At 50.8% G+C, this 13,175-nt stretch overlaps 1 protein-coding gene across 6 annotated transcripts in view; it reads right to left on the bottom strand.

The window, feature by feature from the left end:
* The window catches only part of Ampd3 (adenosine monophosphate deaminase 3), a 61,243-nt gene extending 52,961 nt beyond the window's left edge, over positions 1–8,282 (bottom strand). For 2 of the 6 annotated variants that reach the window (XM_045145206.1, XM_045145208.1), the window contains exon 1: positions 3,207–3,469. In XM_045145206.1, coding sequence (XP_045001141.1) covers positions 3,207–3,231 — 25 coding nt within the window. In that variant the 5' untranslated portion in view covers positions 3,232–3,469. Of the gene's footprint in view, positions 1–3,206; positions 3,470–7,916; positions 8,005–8,102; positions 8,182–8,235 lie in introns of those variants that run through there. The other 4 variants (XM_045145207.1, XM_045145211.1, XM_045145210.1 and 1 more) reach the window with 4 other exon arrangements.
* Between the last annotated feature and the right edge of the window lie 4,893 nt (positions 8,283–13,175).

Here is a 13,175-nt window from a genome sequence, read left to right as displayed (position 1 = left end):
TCCCTGTCAACAATCCACCTGGTCTAGAGCAGCTCTGGAAGGGGCATTTCCCGTCACCTGTCACCACAGGTTCTTCGAGGCTGGTTTAGGAGCCAAGTGCCATTGTTGACCAGACAGGCAAGATGAAGGCGAGTTAGAGGTTTGGGGGGGGACAGGAAGCAATTGCAGGGGTGGGGCTCACTAGCATCCTGGGGACAGTTACTCTCCAGCCATCCTCACAATTTTGTCACTGTTGAGATCAAGGCATGGTACTAAATGGTCCCTAAGGCCCTCTCCATTGTAAGTGGAGAAATCCTGAGAGACTTCCGGTACTCAGAGAGGCTTCCGGTGGCCTTCTCTACAGTGTGTTGGGCTAAGTGGTGGTGCCCACAGGAAGGAGGAAAGCTGGCTGGCAATGGGCAGTCAGAGCCCTGTCTGGAACCTTGACTCTGAAGCCAATTTTTCCCCTCCCTTCACACCCAGGGATGTGGCTTTTCTTTAAGTGAGTCTCTCACCTAAAGGAAGCTGAGTGGGAAGGCGCAGGAGCAGGGTGCAGCCTGAAGCACCACAGACCTGCCCCCCGCCCCCCACAAAGAGGAAGGGGAACAGACTTGCTGGTGGAAACTTCTGTATCCAGAATGCAGAGAATGGGAAGCTGGGGGCCATCGGGGCAGAGGCTCAGGAGGAAGGTGATGGGTGAGGGGAGGCTGGGGCAGCACAGAGAGCCAAGCCCCCGAAGCATCATCGCTGAGCCAAAGCAAAGCTGGACCCTGTCCCCCAACTCCAAGTCCATGGTGCAAGTGTGATATTCCAACACCCGACGCCACATCTCAGACGTAGACGTCGAACAGGCAAAGGGGAGCAGATACCCCTGTGCTGCTTGACCAAGCAACCCTGCTTCTAGAAAGCTCGAAGACAAGAATGTAAACCAGGGAAAAGGCACACACACACAAAAAAAGGTTGCCTGCATTCTTTATATAAAATAAAATGTTGAAATTAGGCAGGCACCCACTTGAAAAAAAAAATTACTAAGAAATTAATACTATGAGAATGCTGCAACCACATTTTAAACACTTGTGAAATAATAGTGAGTAAAAAATTAATTCACGGAACTGCTGTACTTTGATTACAACGAGGTAGAAATGCATTCCTCAGGGCCAGATGGCCAGATAGCAGAACTGCCTGTGCACTGGGGGATATCTGGTTTGTTCTTTTGGTTTTTTTTTAGACAAGTTATTGTCAGGTAGCCCAGGCTGGCCTGGTGCTCACTATATAGTCCAAGCTAGCCTCAAATTCACAGCAATAAGAAACATCCTGAGTGGCGAGATTATAGATGTGATCCACCATACCCAGCTGGGATATCTTATTCTGATAATTACTGCTATTATAATTTCCTTTGTGTTGTTTGACAGGGGTTCACTCTAGTCCAGGCTAGCCTCAAACTCATGGTATTCTCCCTACCTCAGCCTCTCAAGTTCTGAGATTACAGGCATAAAACGCTACACCCAGCTTTCATAATTTTATCTTTTAACAAATGCAGGGCTGGGAGAAATGGCTTAGTGGTTAAGGCGCTTGCCTGCAAAACCTAAGGACCTAGGTTTGATTTCCCCAGTACCCACTTAAGCCAGATGCATCACAAGGTGGCACATGCATCTGGAGTTTGTTTACAATGGCTAGAGGCCCTGGCACACTCATCCTCTCTCTCATGAATAAATAAATCACAATGCAAACAAATGCAAAGATGATATAAAGCTGATTATATTTAAACCTTATATAAGAAGAGAGAAAAGCGCTGGAGAGATGGCTCAGTGGTTAAGATGTTTGCCTGCGAAGCCTAAGGGCCCAGGTTCAATTCCCCTATACCAATGTAAGCCAGATGCATAAGGTGATGGGTGAGTCTGGAGTTCGCTGGCAGTGGCTAGAGGTCCTGGCGGGCCCATTCTCGCTATACACACCCCCAAGAAGGAGAATGAGGAAGAGAGAAAAATAGGAAATAAATCAAAACCTTCCTTCAACAGGCTTTCTGATTAGGACCTCTCCTGCCTAACAGCCCAGAGGGCGTTACACTACTGAAACCCTCTCTGTCTAGTTCCCATCCTGAATAGAAGCCTTCTTGTCCCCTCTACCCCACAAACACACACAGCTTGACCCAGACACACTCTTCTGTTCCCCCTGAGGGATGGGCATGTGAGAAGGTCCTATGCCTGAGGGTGCTCACACCAGAGCACACCATCTTTTTTTCTGAAGCCAAGTTTTCAAAGCTCAAGCAAGCGAACACACTTTCTGTAGCCTGTTTTTCTATATAAGATTCCCCCCTTTCTCTGTAACTTAGATCAGCCTTTCTCAAGCCGGGTCCCATAAGAAGTTGATATACACCGCTGTAACACAGAGCCTGTGGGCAATGTTGGGGAGATGCTGTACCCCGCAAGCCTCAAGCCAGATCCGCAAGACAAATTAAAATTCTCCAGGCTCATAAAGTAGTATTTTCCCATAGGGCTCTTTTCATTTTCTTTTTCGCTTAATTTTTATTAGCATATATTCCCTGTACAAAATAATGGGCTTCATTATGACATTTTCATACACGTCTGTCTGATCACATTCACCCAATTATCCTTCTCTTTTCCTTCCTGCCTCTCCTACCTCTTTTTTTCATAGGAATCTCCTGTAGATCTATCACTAGTCTTGGACAACTGGGTGAAGGCTTCACTCCATGTCTTAGTGCAGACCCAGTAACTTAGACGGGTGCTGCTCTATCTCAGCAGTCCTCAAAGCTTGCCACAGGTCCGCTGCCCTCTGGCCACCCTAGGCAGACAGCTCCCCCCCCCCACCTGCCAGGCCTCCCCTCCCACACCTCCGGCACCTGCCAGACCAAGCCTGCCGAGGAAAGCCCACTCTGCTGATGCCAGGCAGAGACCAGCTCCAGCTGCCCGATCACGCCTGGCTCTGGACCATTTGTCATCTGAAGCCAGCAGGCTTGTGAGGCTTAACTGTGAATTCGCCGGCACCAGCCAGCTAATGGTGCAGCTTATCTTGTTGCTGCAGATGACACCTCTGATGCGCACGAACAGGCTCCCCAAAGTTAGAACGCTCTAAAATGCCACCAGTTTCAACAAACAGTAGCTCCTCCAGATCGGAAGCCCAGTGCCACCGGGAGGCCTCCTAACACAAGCGACGCCGTTTTCTGTCCTAGCCCCAGATGCTCAATTGACAGAACCCATGACACAGACCTGAGCCTGGCGCCGGAGTCTCCATGACTGATCCCGGGAATGCCACACGGGCGACACACTGGGGCCAGGTGCTGCGTGATGCCCTGGAGGCTGAGCTGAGTCAACGTAAGAGCAGCTAGCTGGGCTGCGGCTGGGGCGGGAGGTCTCTGCTTTGCATATCTGTGAGCAGGAAAAGACGGGGCTGGAAATTCTCCTGTGAATACGAAATGCAAGTGGAAAATTTCCAAGAGTCCTAAAGGCCCAGGGTGATGGATGCTGGCGATCCAAGGCAAAAAAATGGCCGGAGGATCCCAACTGCTGGGTCCCAGCCGGGCTCCGAGCCCTCACCAGAAGAAACTGAAAGGGTCAGCCCAGCGCAGCAGCCCCGGGCAGGCACGCAAGATAAGCCGGCCCTCCCTCCGACGCCCAGGCTCCTCCTGAGAGCCCTAGGCAAGGACAGATACGCTCAGCCTGACCCGGCGGGGGGGCTCATCCCAGGACCAGGATGGCTCTGCCTGCTCTCAGAAGGAAGAATTTGCCAAGGTAACCCTCCGGAAGGCACCCCGCGGGGGCTCACGGTCAACACCTCCTCTTCCTCCTTCCCCTCCCCCTCTACAAGAGGGAAGGACCGTAAACTGCTTCCCCCTCAGCCAGGACCGGGCAGAGCCTGGGGACGGGAGGCGACCTCACCATGCAGGGTCAGCCTGGATGAAAGAATCCGCACAGGACAGGTGACTGGACAGCCTGACAAGCTCTTCCTGACCTCCCATGTGCGCACACACACAAACACACACACACACACACTCACACACACTCACATACACTCACATGTACGCACACACTGCTACTACTATGACTACCACACAGAGAGCATGGGACACCTGTGCGCACCCCTCCCTTCCCCTTCTTACTGTCACTCACAAGAGCTTCCCAAAGCTCAGGTTGGACTCTGCCACTGTCCTTTCTCAAGTGACCCCACCCCAGAAGCCAACCGGATGGATTAAGAAGCCAGGTGTGGTGGCGCATGCCTTTTATCCCAGCACTCGGGAGGCAGAGGTAGGAGGATCGCCATGAGTTCTAGCCCACCCTGAGACTCCATAGTGAATTCCAGGTCAGCCTGGACTAGAGTGAGACCCTACCTTGAAAAATTAAAAAAAAAAAAAGACTTCTTTGCGCCCCCTTTCCTCTCCTTAGAAGGCTCGGAAGAAACACACAGCCTTCTGGAGACTTCCACACACTGTGTGGGTCTGGGGAGTGCCCGTGAGTGAGATGGATATTTCTGTGGTGCTGTTGAAATCTTGGGGAGAAGGGCCCAGAGGAGATGGGTCAGTTGTTTACCACGAGTCTAGCTGTAGCTCTGTCTTGGGCCAGCGTTACCTTATCGTAGCCAAGAGAGTGGTTATGACTTGCTGAGCGCCCCTCGTAACTCCTGGGAGCACAGAGCAGGATTACAGGGCAGACACATGATCGGCTGCTGGGCTTTAACTCCCTGGAGATTACAACCCACCTGTCCACACAGCTGTTTCATAAACAGTACAGTCAGCAGGCGACATGTAACTTAGAAAGAGGGCAATATTTATTCATTAAATAATTAAACGGGCTTACAGCCCTGGAGGCAAGGACTCCTGCGGCTGGTGGCTGGTGTTTTGGAGATGATACGTGGGAAGAGCTATGAGAGCTTCCCAGGCCATGGACCCAAGTGCGGCACACTCAGGTAATTTTATCTTCCACCTTTAGTGAGATCCTAGTTAGCCTTAGTCTAAACACAAGACATTGTCTGTAAAATCTAAATGGGCCAAAAGGCCTGGAAAACACTGCCCCGTGTGGGAATCTTGCACAATTTCTGCTGGCAGATTCACCACCTGAGAAGTCCTTCAGTAGAGGAAGCCACTTGGCTTTAACTCTGCACACCTCACCAGCCATCCACCTCTGCCACCTCAGGACTAAAACACCTATTAATGTCTCATGGTGTGGGAGCTGGAAAACGCCTTCCACTCCGTCTTCCTTTTCCAACCTAGAGAAGGCTGCCATGCCAGTGCCCCGCTAAAAGGGCAAGGCCTACTACGTGGGGTCCAGACAGAACCACCTTTGAACCGGGACGTCCTTTACCCTGTGCCATGACCAGAAAGGAGCCAAAGGGTGGGACACCCTCCAGACCAGGGGCTCTTTAGGAGCAAACCGCAGCTCTGTGTCAGGAGGCTGACATGTTGCTATGCGTTCTGGACCACGTGGCTCCCTGCACTGGGAGGAACTGGTCCCAGGCTCAAAACTTCACTTCCTTCTAGAGTAGACATCAGGGTGATTTATGATAACCAGAGCCAGGGCCTGCAGCTCCTGCCCAGGAGACCAGACTGCATTCTCTTTTATCACCAAAGTGCTCCTACAAGACAGAGAAGGCTGGAATCAAATTAAGTCTCATCAGGAAAGACATCGCTCTCCTCTCTCTAACAGCAAGATCCATTTCCTTCACATTCCTGAGATGCACATGACTCACACAGGAGCTGGGCACTCACTAAATAGCACTTCTGTACACATCGCCTGTCTCAGTCATCATTATGTCCGGATGCCTTTCAATGTGGTAGGCCCTAAGCAGGTACTTGTTGAATAAATGCTTGCATAAATCAATGAGTGGGTGAATAGGCCAAGACGAAGAATCCGTGTATGGCAATCTCGAGAGCCAGTGAAGTGTGTGGTTAAGTACATGGACTCAAGCCAGACTACCTGGGTATGAATTCCATTTGGCCACTTCAATTTGTATGGCCTTGGGCAAATGATGGTACTTTTCTGCATCTGTTTTGTTCCCTGTAAAATGAGGGAGGATAATCAAAATTGCAGTTTCATGACTTGACATGATGGTATACTTAGCACACGTCAAGTGTTTAGACTAGTCCCCGGCTCAGCGTGTCTGCTTGAGTAGACTGCTGTCCATATCGTTATCTCCATCATCACAAGAGACATAAGGGTCCAACTGGGAAAATGACTAAAGACTCACAGACACTGCAGAGGTGGTGGGGGACCAGTGCTCTGCCAGGTTCCTACCCGAGGACCGGAAGAAGGAAACCATCTTTCAGCAAAATGCCAGGGTTGAAGGAGGAGTGGCCATCTCCTCTGCCAATGCCACTTCCTGGTAACTGCGCATTCTGAGCCCACCCTCCCAGTCCCTCCTCACTGCCTCATTCGGTGGATCAAAAGCAATACCAGTGTCTTGTCCCAGAAAGGCAGCCAGCACAGGGAAGAAAGAAGCAGATTAACATACTTGGGAGCAGAACCAGGCCACGTGCAGCTTTAGGAGAGAAAAATATCTCCCTGCTCAACCTTAAGTTTCATCTGCCCAGCCTATGATATGATACACTGTCAAGATCGGTGGCTGATTTCGAAGCCACCTGAATGAAGCGAGCCAGCCGGCAGAAGAGAAAGAAGATCAACCCTTGAATCCCAAAGGGCTTCCTGACATAGGTGGGAGCTCGCTCGTTCACCCCTTAGGATTTCAGGACTGAGGCTGGGCTAAGAACGGGGCTAAAAGGTCAAAGAGTCTCCCAGCAACCCATTCATTCCCCAGCGCATTAGGACTCTGCCCTACCAGCAGCTTCAGAGCAAGCCACGCCCCTCGGAGTTGCATCCAGTACAGGCCCTAGTACCCCAAACCTAAAGTCCAGCTGAGGGCTGATGATGGATGCTATGGGAGCTGACGGAGGCTCTGTCTGCAATTCTCAGTGGCTCCCCTGACCCTCAGTGTTAGTGCTTTGCAGCCACAGAGACAAATGTCTTCTCAGCCAGTTCCAGCTGCAGTCGGATTTTCCTGAAGTGTTGGTCACTCTATCCTAGCCACCAAGGACCGGGGACTCTGCTGGAACCCGTTCCAGTGCTGCAAGCTTTCACTTGGCATCTCTACTTTAATCTGTGTGTCCCCAGAAAGGCTTCCGGCCATATACAGATGACAGTAGGTAGCAAGCCTTTCCTACTGCAAGGGCCTCTCAGCCTCACGTCAGAGAACTCTGCCAGCCTAGACCAGCCATTAGCAGCTCTGTTGGCAAGCAGCTGCAGGAAGTTCAAGGGCGGAAGGCAGACTACCCGAGCACCAGGCTGTCTTGCTCCCTTGCCCGGAGAAAGCAGAGATAAGAACGTGGGCTCCAAATGGGCCTCATCACCCTATGATCCTGTCCACCCCTGTGGGTTCCGCTAGAAGCCCACCGCTGCAGTGACACAGCCTGCAGGTCTCCAGCAAACCTGTCCCCCCGAAACACACACCACCCTGTGTGCACTCATGAAAATCTTGAGAATGTAAATCTAGGCCTCCAGGAACCCAGATGGTTGCCTGCTCTCGCCTTGAGGCCGCAGGGCCAGGAGCACAGGCGAGGGTGGGGCGGGGGGCAAGCCGAGGATCAGACCCCCGCGGCGCTCGGGTGGCCCAAGGTCAGCGGCGCAGCTTCGCGCGCACTCACCGGGCTCGGAGGACAGGGCCGGGCCGTCCCCCTTGCAGGGCGAGGAGGGGCGGCGGCGCAGGTGGCCCCGAGGAAGCCGGCGGGGAGCTGGTCGCGGGCCGCTGAGCCGAGCCAAGCCGAGCCCGGGCTGACGGCAGCCCCGCTCGGATCGCGCGGTACCTGGGCACCGCGCGGAGGATCGAGCCGCCGCCGCCCAGGCCCGGCCGACCGGCACGGGCTCCCGCATTGGCACGACCTCCCGCCTCTCCAGCGACTCTCCCCCACCCCCCACGCCGCCCAGGTGACTTACCTAGTGCCTTCACCCACCCCCAAGCATCCGTCTTCTCCCACGTGTCCGTCTGTCCGGTCCCCTGGATCACCTTCCCGCCCCTCCCAACATAGGCACACCCTCGGCTCGCCAGCCTCCTGCGGTCTGGCCCGTCCCTCGGAGTCCGCAGTGACCTCCCAGTGGCGCTTTATGGGCACCCCTGCTCACCTCTTCCCAGCACCGGAGCCACGCCTTCCTCCTAGGAACACAGGGTTCCCAAAGCTGGCACCCTACCCTCCGCCTGCCGCGGCCCCCGCCCCGCCGCCCACGCACACCCACACCCACACATGCACTCACGCACGTTTGCACACACTTGGGCGACTGGTTTTGCAGCCTCCATGGCCTGGATTTTTTTTTTTTTTTTTCGGTTAGTTCCCTGGGGTCTCAGTGAGCCAGCCTCCTAGCTCACTGTGCTAGCCCACTCCCAGGATCGCAGACCTCCTGGTTCGTCACAGTCCCCCGCCTGAGAATGACTACCCAGTCTCATCTTCTGAACCCCCGAAACTCCGGGGCTGCAGGTGCACCACAGGCTCCTAGGCCCGCGGACACATGCCCAGACTCAAGTGCCTAATGGCCTCCTCCGGCGTGCGTGCCAGCGCCTGCCTGAGCTCCCAGGCTTGGCCAATGATACCACCACTGTCCAGGCCACGTTTGGGAGCCGTTCTTGACTGGCGTCCCTTTCGCCAGTTACTAGTTACGGCTATGCGTCCTCGCCTTTCCAACTCCTTCCACAGCTGTCTCATGTGAGCACCAAGTTCTATTCCTTCTGCTTCAAAGCCTGATACAGTCTATTTATTTATAGCCCTACAAGCACATGGCGCAAGTCACAGTGTGAGAAAGATGAAGCTGTCATTTTAAGTTATTTTCTTTCTTTATTTTTTGATGAATGCCACACCGTGTATCTTTTTCTTTACTGTATCTTTGAAAGTTGTTTCACAATCTACTTAGTGAGAGCAACATGATTAAAATGGTTTTGCTAAATCTTACTTTAATATTTCATGTGAATACAAAGTATTCTTCTAAGTCCAATTGATGTCAATATGTTGTTACAATGGCTATTGTTGGTGTTTTGTTTTGTTTTTTAAGATGCATCCTGTAGGCTAGAGTGATAGCTTAGTGGCTAAGGCATTTGCCTGTGAAGCCAAAGGACCCAGGTTCAATTACCCGGGACCTATGTAAGCCAGATGCACAAAGAGTACATGTATCTGGAGTTCATTTGCAGTGGCTAGAGGCCCTGGCATGCCCATTCTCTCTCTGTCTCTCTTCTCTATCTCTCTCCGCTTGCAAATAAATACATAAAATTTATTTTTTTTAAAAAGATGCATCTTCCAAAGATAAATAGAACTCTGTCTTTGCATTTATAAGTCATAATTCTCGCTGTTTAAATAATATCTACCAATTTTGAAAGTGTAAAATTCCACAGGGAAACTATTTTATCCATGAGGCCAAACTTCTTAGTGAGTTTTTCATCTATTATTCTTACAAATAGTTTAGACACAGAGACATGTTTAAAAAAGAAAGAAAGAAAGAAACCTTGAATTATGGATTTATAAGATTGTAAATGGGTTTAAAAGTATGCCTCTAAGTTTTGCAGATTGTGACAATTAGAGTAAGGTGACACATTTCATTTTGGCCATTAAGCTCACATGATACTAGAAACAGTCTAAATGCCACTTCTTAGAGTGTTTTGCCCATAACATAGCTCATTATTAAAGTACTACCTTTATACTCCTCTTATGCAATGTTCCCTGAGCCTTGGAGGGTGTGATAGACATGTCACAGGTGGGGAGGAGAACTTAGGGACACTGTCCTCTGGACATGAAGGGGTTCGTGCATTCATAACTTTGCAGTGGAAGTCACTACCACCATTACATTTTGACATAGATGATAGAGGAGAGGGTAAAAAAAAGGGGGGGGGCATCAAAGTAAAAGAGGAGGGATTTCAAAGATGGCTTAGCTAGCTATTAAGGCACTTACCTGCAAAGCCAAAGGACCCAGGTTTGATTCCCCAGTACCCACATAAGCCAGATGCACAAGGTAGCTCATGCATCTAGAGTTTGTTTGCAGTGGCTAGAGACTCTGGTGTGCCCATTCCTGATGCCTCTCTCTCTCTCTCTCTCTCTCTCTCTCTCTCTCTCTCTCTCTCTCATAAATAAATAAAATATTAAAAATGAAAAAAACAAAAGAGGAGCAGAGCCACTGGAATAGAGGTGGGAGGAATGATGAGGGTTATGATCAAATTCTAGTGTAGTCCTGTATTCAAATTCTCAATAAAAAATAGCATCAGGGGCTGGGGAGATGGCTCACACATACACCGGCCCCCAACAATACACTGCCTCTAGGAGGTATTAGTTCCCAAAACTCCATCAGCTGGGAACCTAGCATTCAGAACACCTAAGTTCATGGGGGACACCTGAATCAAACCACCACATTGTGTTACTGACATGCTCTCATATTTTACATCCTTTTCCCATGAACTCTAACTCCAAAGCTCATCAAGATACAAGTGACCCATGAGTCCCAGATAGGGCAGCCTGCCCGCTAGTGGTCCTCAACTTCACACCCAGATCCATCACAGCCTCCAAAACACACGGTGTGCTCTGAGTCTTTTTCTTCAACGCTTCCACACTGTGCCTTGTCATCTTCTCTGCACTCAGGCACTTGCTTTCGCTGTGACAAGTCGGCTTCTGTCCAGCAATGCTGACATTTTGATTTTTACTATCAAGTAAAAGTCTCAAAGGAGATTTCCAGGGCTCGAGACATGACTCAATGGTGGCACACTCTGCCTGGTATGCATAGGATTCAGAGGAAGCAGAGAGAGGGGGAGAAGGAGGAGGGAGGGAGAGAGAACTTGTATGAATGTTTGCTCTTTCTGCCGTCTTTCTGAGTTTGCTGTCTATACTATTTTCAGTCTCTGAGTTTCTTTGTGAGCGTCTTTTCAAACTATTTGTTCCTCTCATGAGAACAGCTTAGGCAAGATCAGGTCATATAATCTGAGATGGAAGCAAGCTCTGAGATCTCCAGTTACACTTGAAGGCATTTGGGGCAGTGAAGGTGCCCGGTCTTCCTCCTGTGGAATGCAGAGTTGCGTCCAGTCCACAACTGGGACACCTGACCGTGGACTGGCTAAGATGTGTTTGGTAAACAGCTTTCACTTTTACTGCACATTCCAAAGGATCATTCAGCACATGTCATTGTGAAAGTCGCTGGTTTCTTCCTTCTCTCCCATTACCTCAGTTCAACGTGAATGCCAGATAGCTAGCCTGTGACAATTAGCTGCCTCCCAAGCCTCCGTCTCCCACCTGCCCCGGGCAGCAGAACCCCACCAACCTCAACAGTTCGGCCATGAGGGACAGATATACCATCTCATAGACTCCTTTTCTCCAATCTTCTATCCACTGAGGCCTTCAAGCACCTTGGGGGACACCCAGAGCCAGAGCTGTGGCACCTCCCCAACAGCTCTCCAGTGACTGCTGATGCACTAGAGACGGGCTCCTCCGAGCATTTTTAAAAGCCAAGAACTATGTGTTCCCCGCACAAGCCATGTTTCCCTCACAGCCTCACAGGCTCCGTTCTGGTCATTGCCTCACATAAACACACATACATTCAAATGGGCATGATGTCCTTCAAATGCCTGGTGCTTCTGCCTCCTGTCTCAGTCGACTGCTGCAGAAGCCAAACTCCTGCCCCCCCAGCCCCCCCCCCCCCACACACACACCAGGAGGCAGTACTCTTGGTCAACTTCGGCCAGTTATCAACCAGGGTGCCCTGGGGATTGCCACTGATGGAGCACGCTGAAATTATGTCACTTCGACAGGTTCGGCACCGTGCAGGCGTGCATGGTGGCTGAGAGAAAAGTGCCCCTGGCAGGGGTGATGAATGCTGAAGGGACACTGCAGCTCACCTGATGCTATGGCATGGCAGGGCACAAGCTTTTCCCTCCACACTTCAATTCTTTTTTAATCAGTATTATTATTCAGGGTTTTTTTGAGGTGGATCTCACTCCAGCCCAGGCTGACCTGGAATTCACTACGGAGTCTCAAGGTGGCCTTGAACTCACAGTGATTCTCCTACTTCTGCCTCCCGAGTGCTGGGATTAAAGGAGTGTGCCACCACGCCCAGCCCTGCACAGTTCAATTCTAAGATAATTCCTCCTAAGATCATGAGGTGAAACGGACCTAAGCAAGCTGGAGTCTGACTGGCAGAGGGCACAGTCATTCCTTCACACTGAAAAGCAGGCTCCTTCTTTGGAAGATGAGGTTCTGGAAAGAAGCAAGACCAATCCAAGCATGTTGGAAATTAGCATGGGTGAGAACTGGGTCCTGGTCACAGTGCGCATGCTCTCGGGATGGCGGCAAGAAGTATGGGGTGGGAGGGTAGCAAAAACGCCCCAAAGGGGATATGATGGAGAATGGAATTACAAAGGGAAAAGTTGGGGGGAGGGAGGGTATTACCATGGAATATTTTTTTATAATCATGGAAAATGTAAATAAAAATTGAGGGAAAAAAAAGTGCCCAAAGCAGGCTTGGAGGGGGAGACAGAGCGAACTCAGGAGGAATGGGCTGAATCTTGGGAGGCTGAGGCTCTTGGGCTTAGATCCCTTGCCTTCTCTGGATCGAAGTGGAGGGTCAATGAGTAGGAATTTGAGGCTGAAGCCCACGTCCTGTGACCACACGGTGTGCTTTCCCTGGTCTCGAGAGCATAGTGGGTGTTGATGTGGCTCGGGATGCCTGCCTGATGGGCACATGGCATCTCTAATTAAACCAAAGTTTAAACTAATTAAATTAGTGGATTCCTTCCCCATCCAAGAATGAATGGCCCTTTGTCTCTGCCTTCCCTACAGAACTCTATGCGAGATCATCCTTGGTGACATAATCATTAGATTCCGGTGAGACTACAGTTGACGTCACAGATGGGAATCGTAACCTCAGACATCCTCACTTACTGAAACTCTAGTTGGAAGTATACTGCATCATCTGCCCTCGGTCCCCTCTAGCTCCTGCCTTGTGATTCAAAATCTGTGCTTCGAATTCTAATGCATTCCTTATATAGGTTTCTGGAAATAGAGAGCAGGAGTTGGATCAAGTAGAACTCTGACAAAATTATGATCTTTGCCTCCTAGAAATGCATTCACCCTGTTACCTCCACCTGCACACACATACACACACACACACAACACCATTAGGCCACATGTGTTTCCAGCTTTCCCCCTAACATTCCCTGTTCTGGGCATCTGACTC

Source organism: Jaculus jaculus, chromosome 3 (genome assembly GCF_020740685.1).
Source record: "Jaculus jaculus isolate mJacJac1 chromosome 3, mJacJac1.mat.Y.cur, whole genome shotgun sequence".
NCBI lineage: Eukaryota > Metazoa > Chordata > Mammalia > Rodentia > Dipodidae > Jaculus > Jaculus jaculus.
The sequence above is the reverse complement of the archived record's forward strand: the minus strand, read 5'-3'. Positions and strand labels throughout refer to the sequence as shown.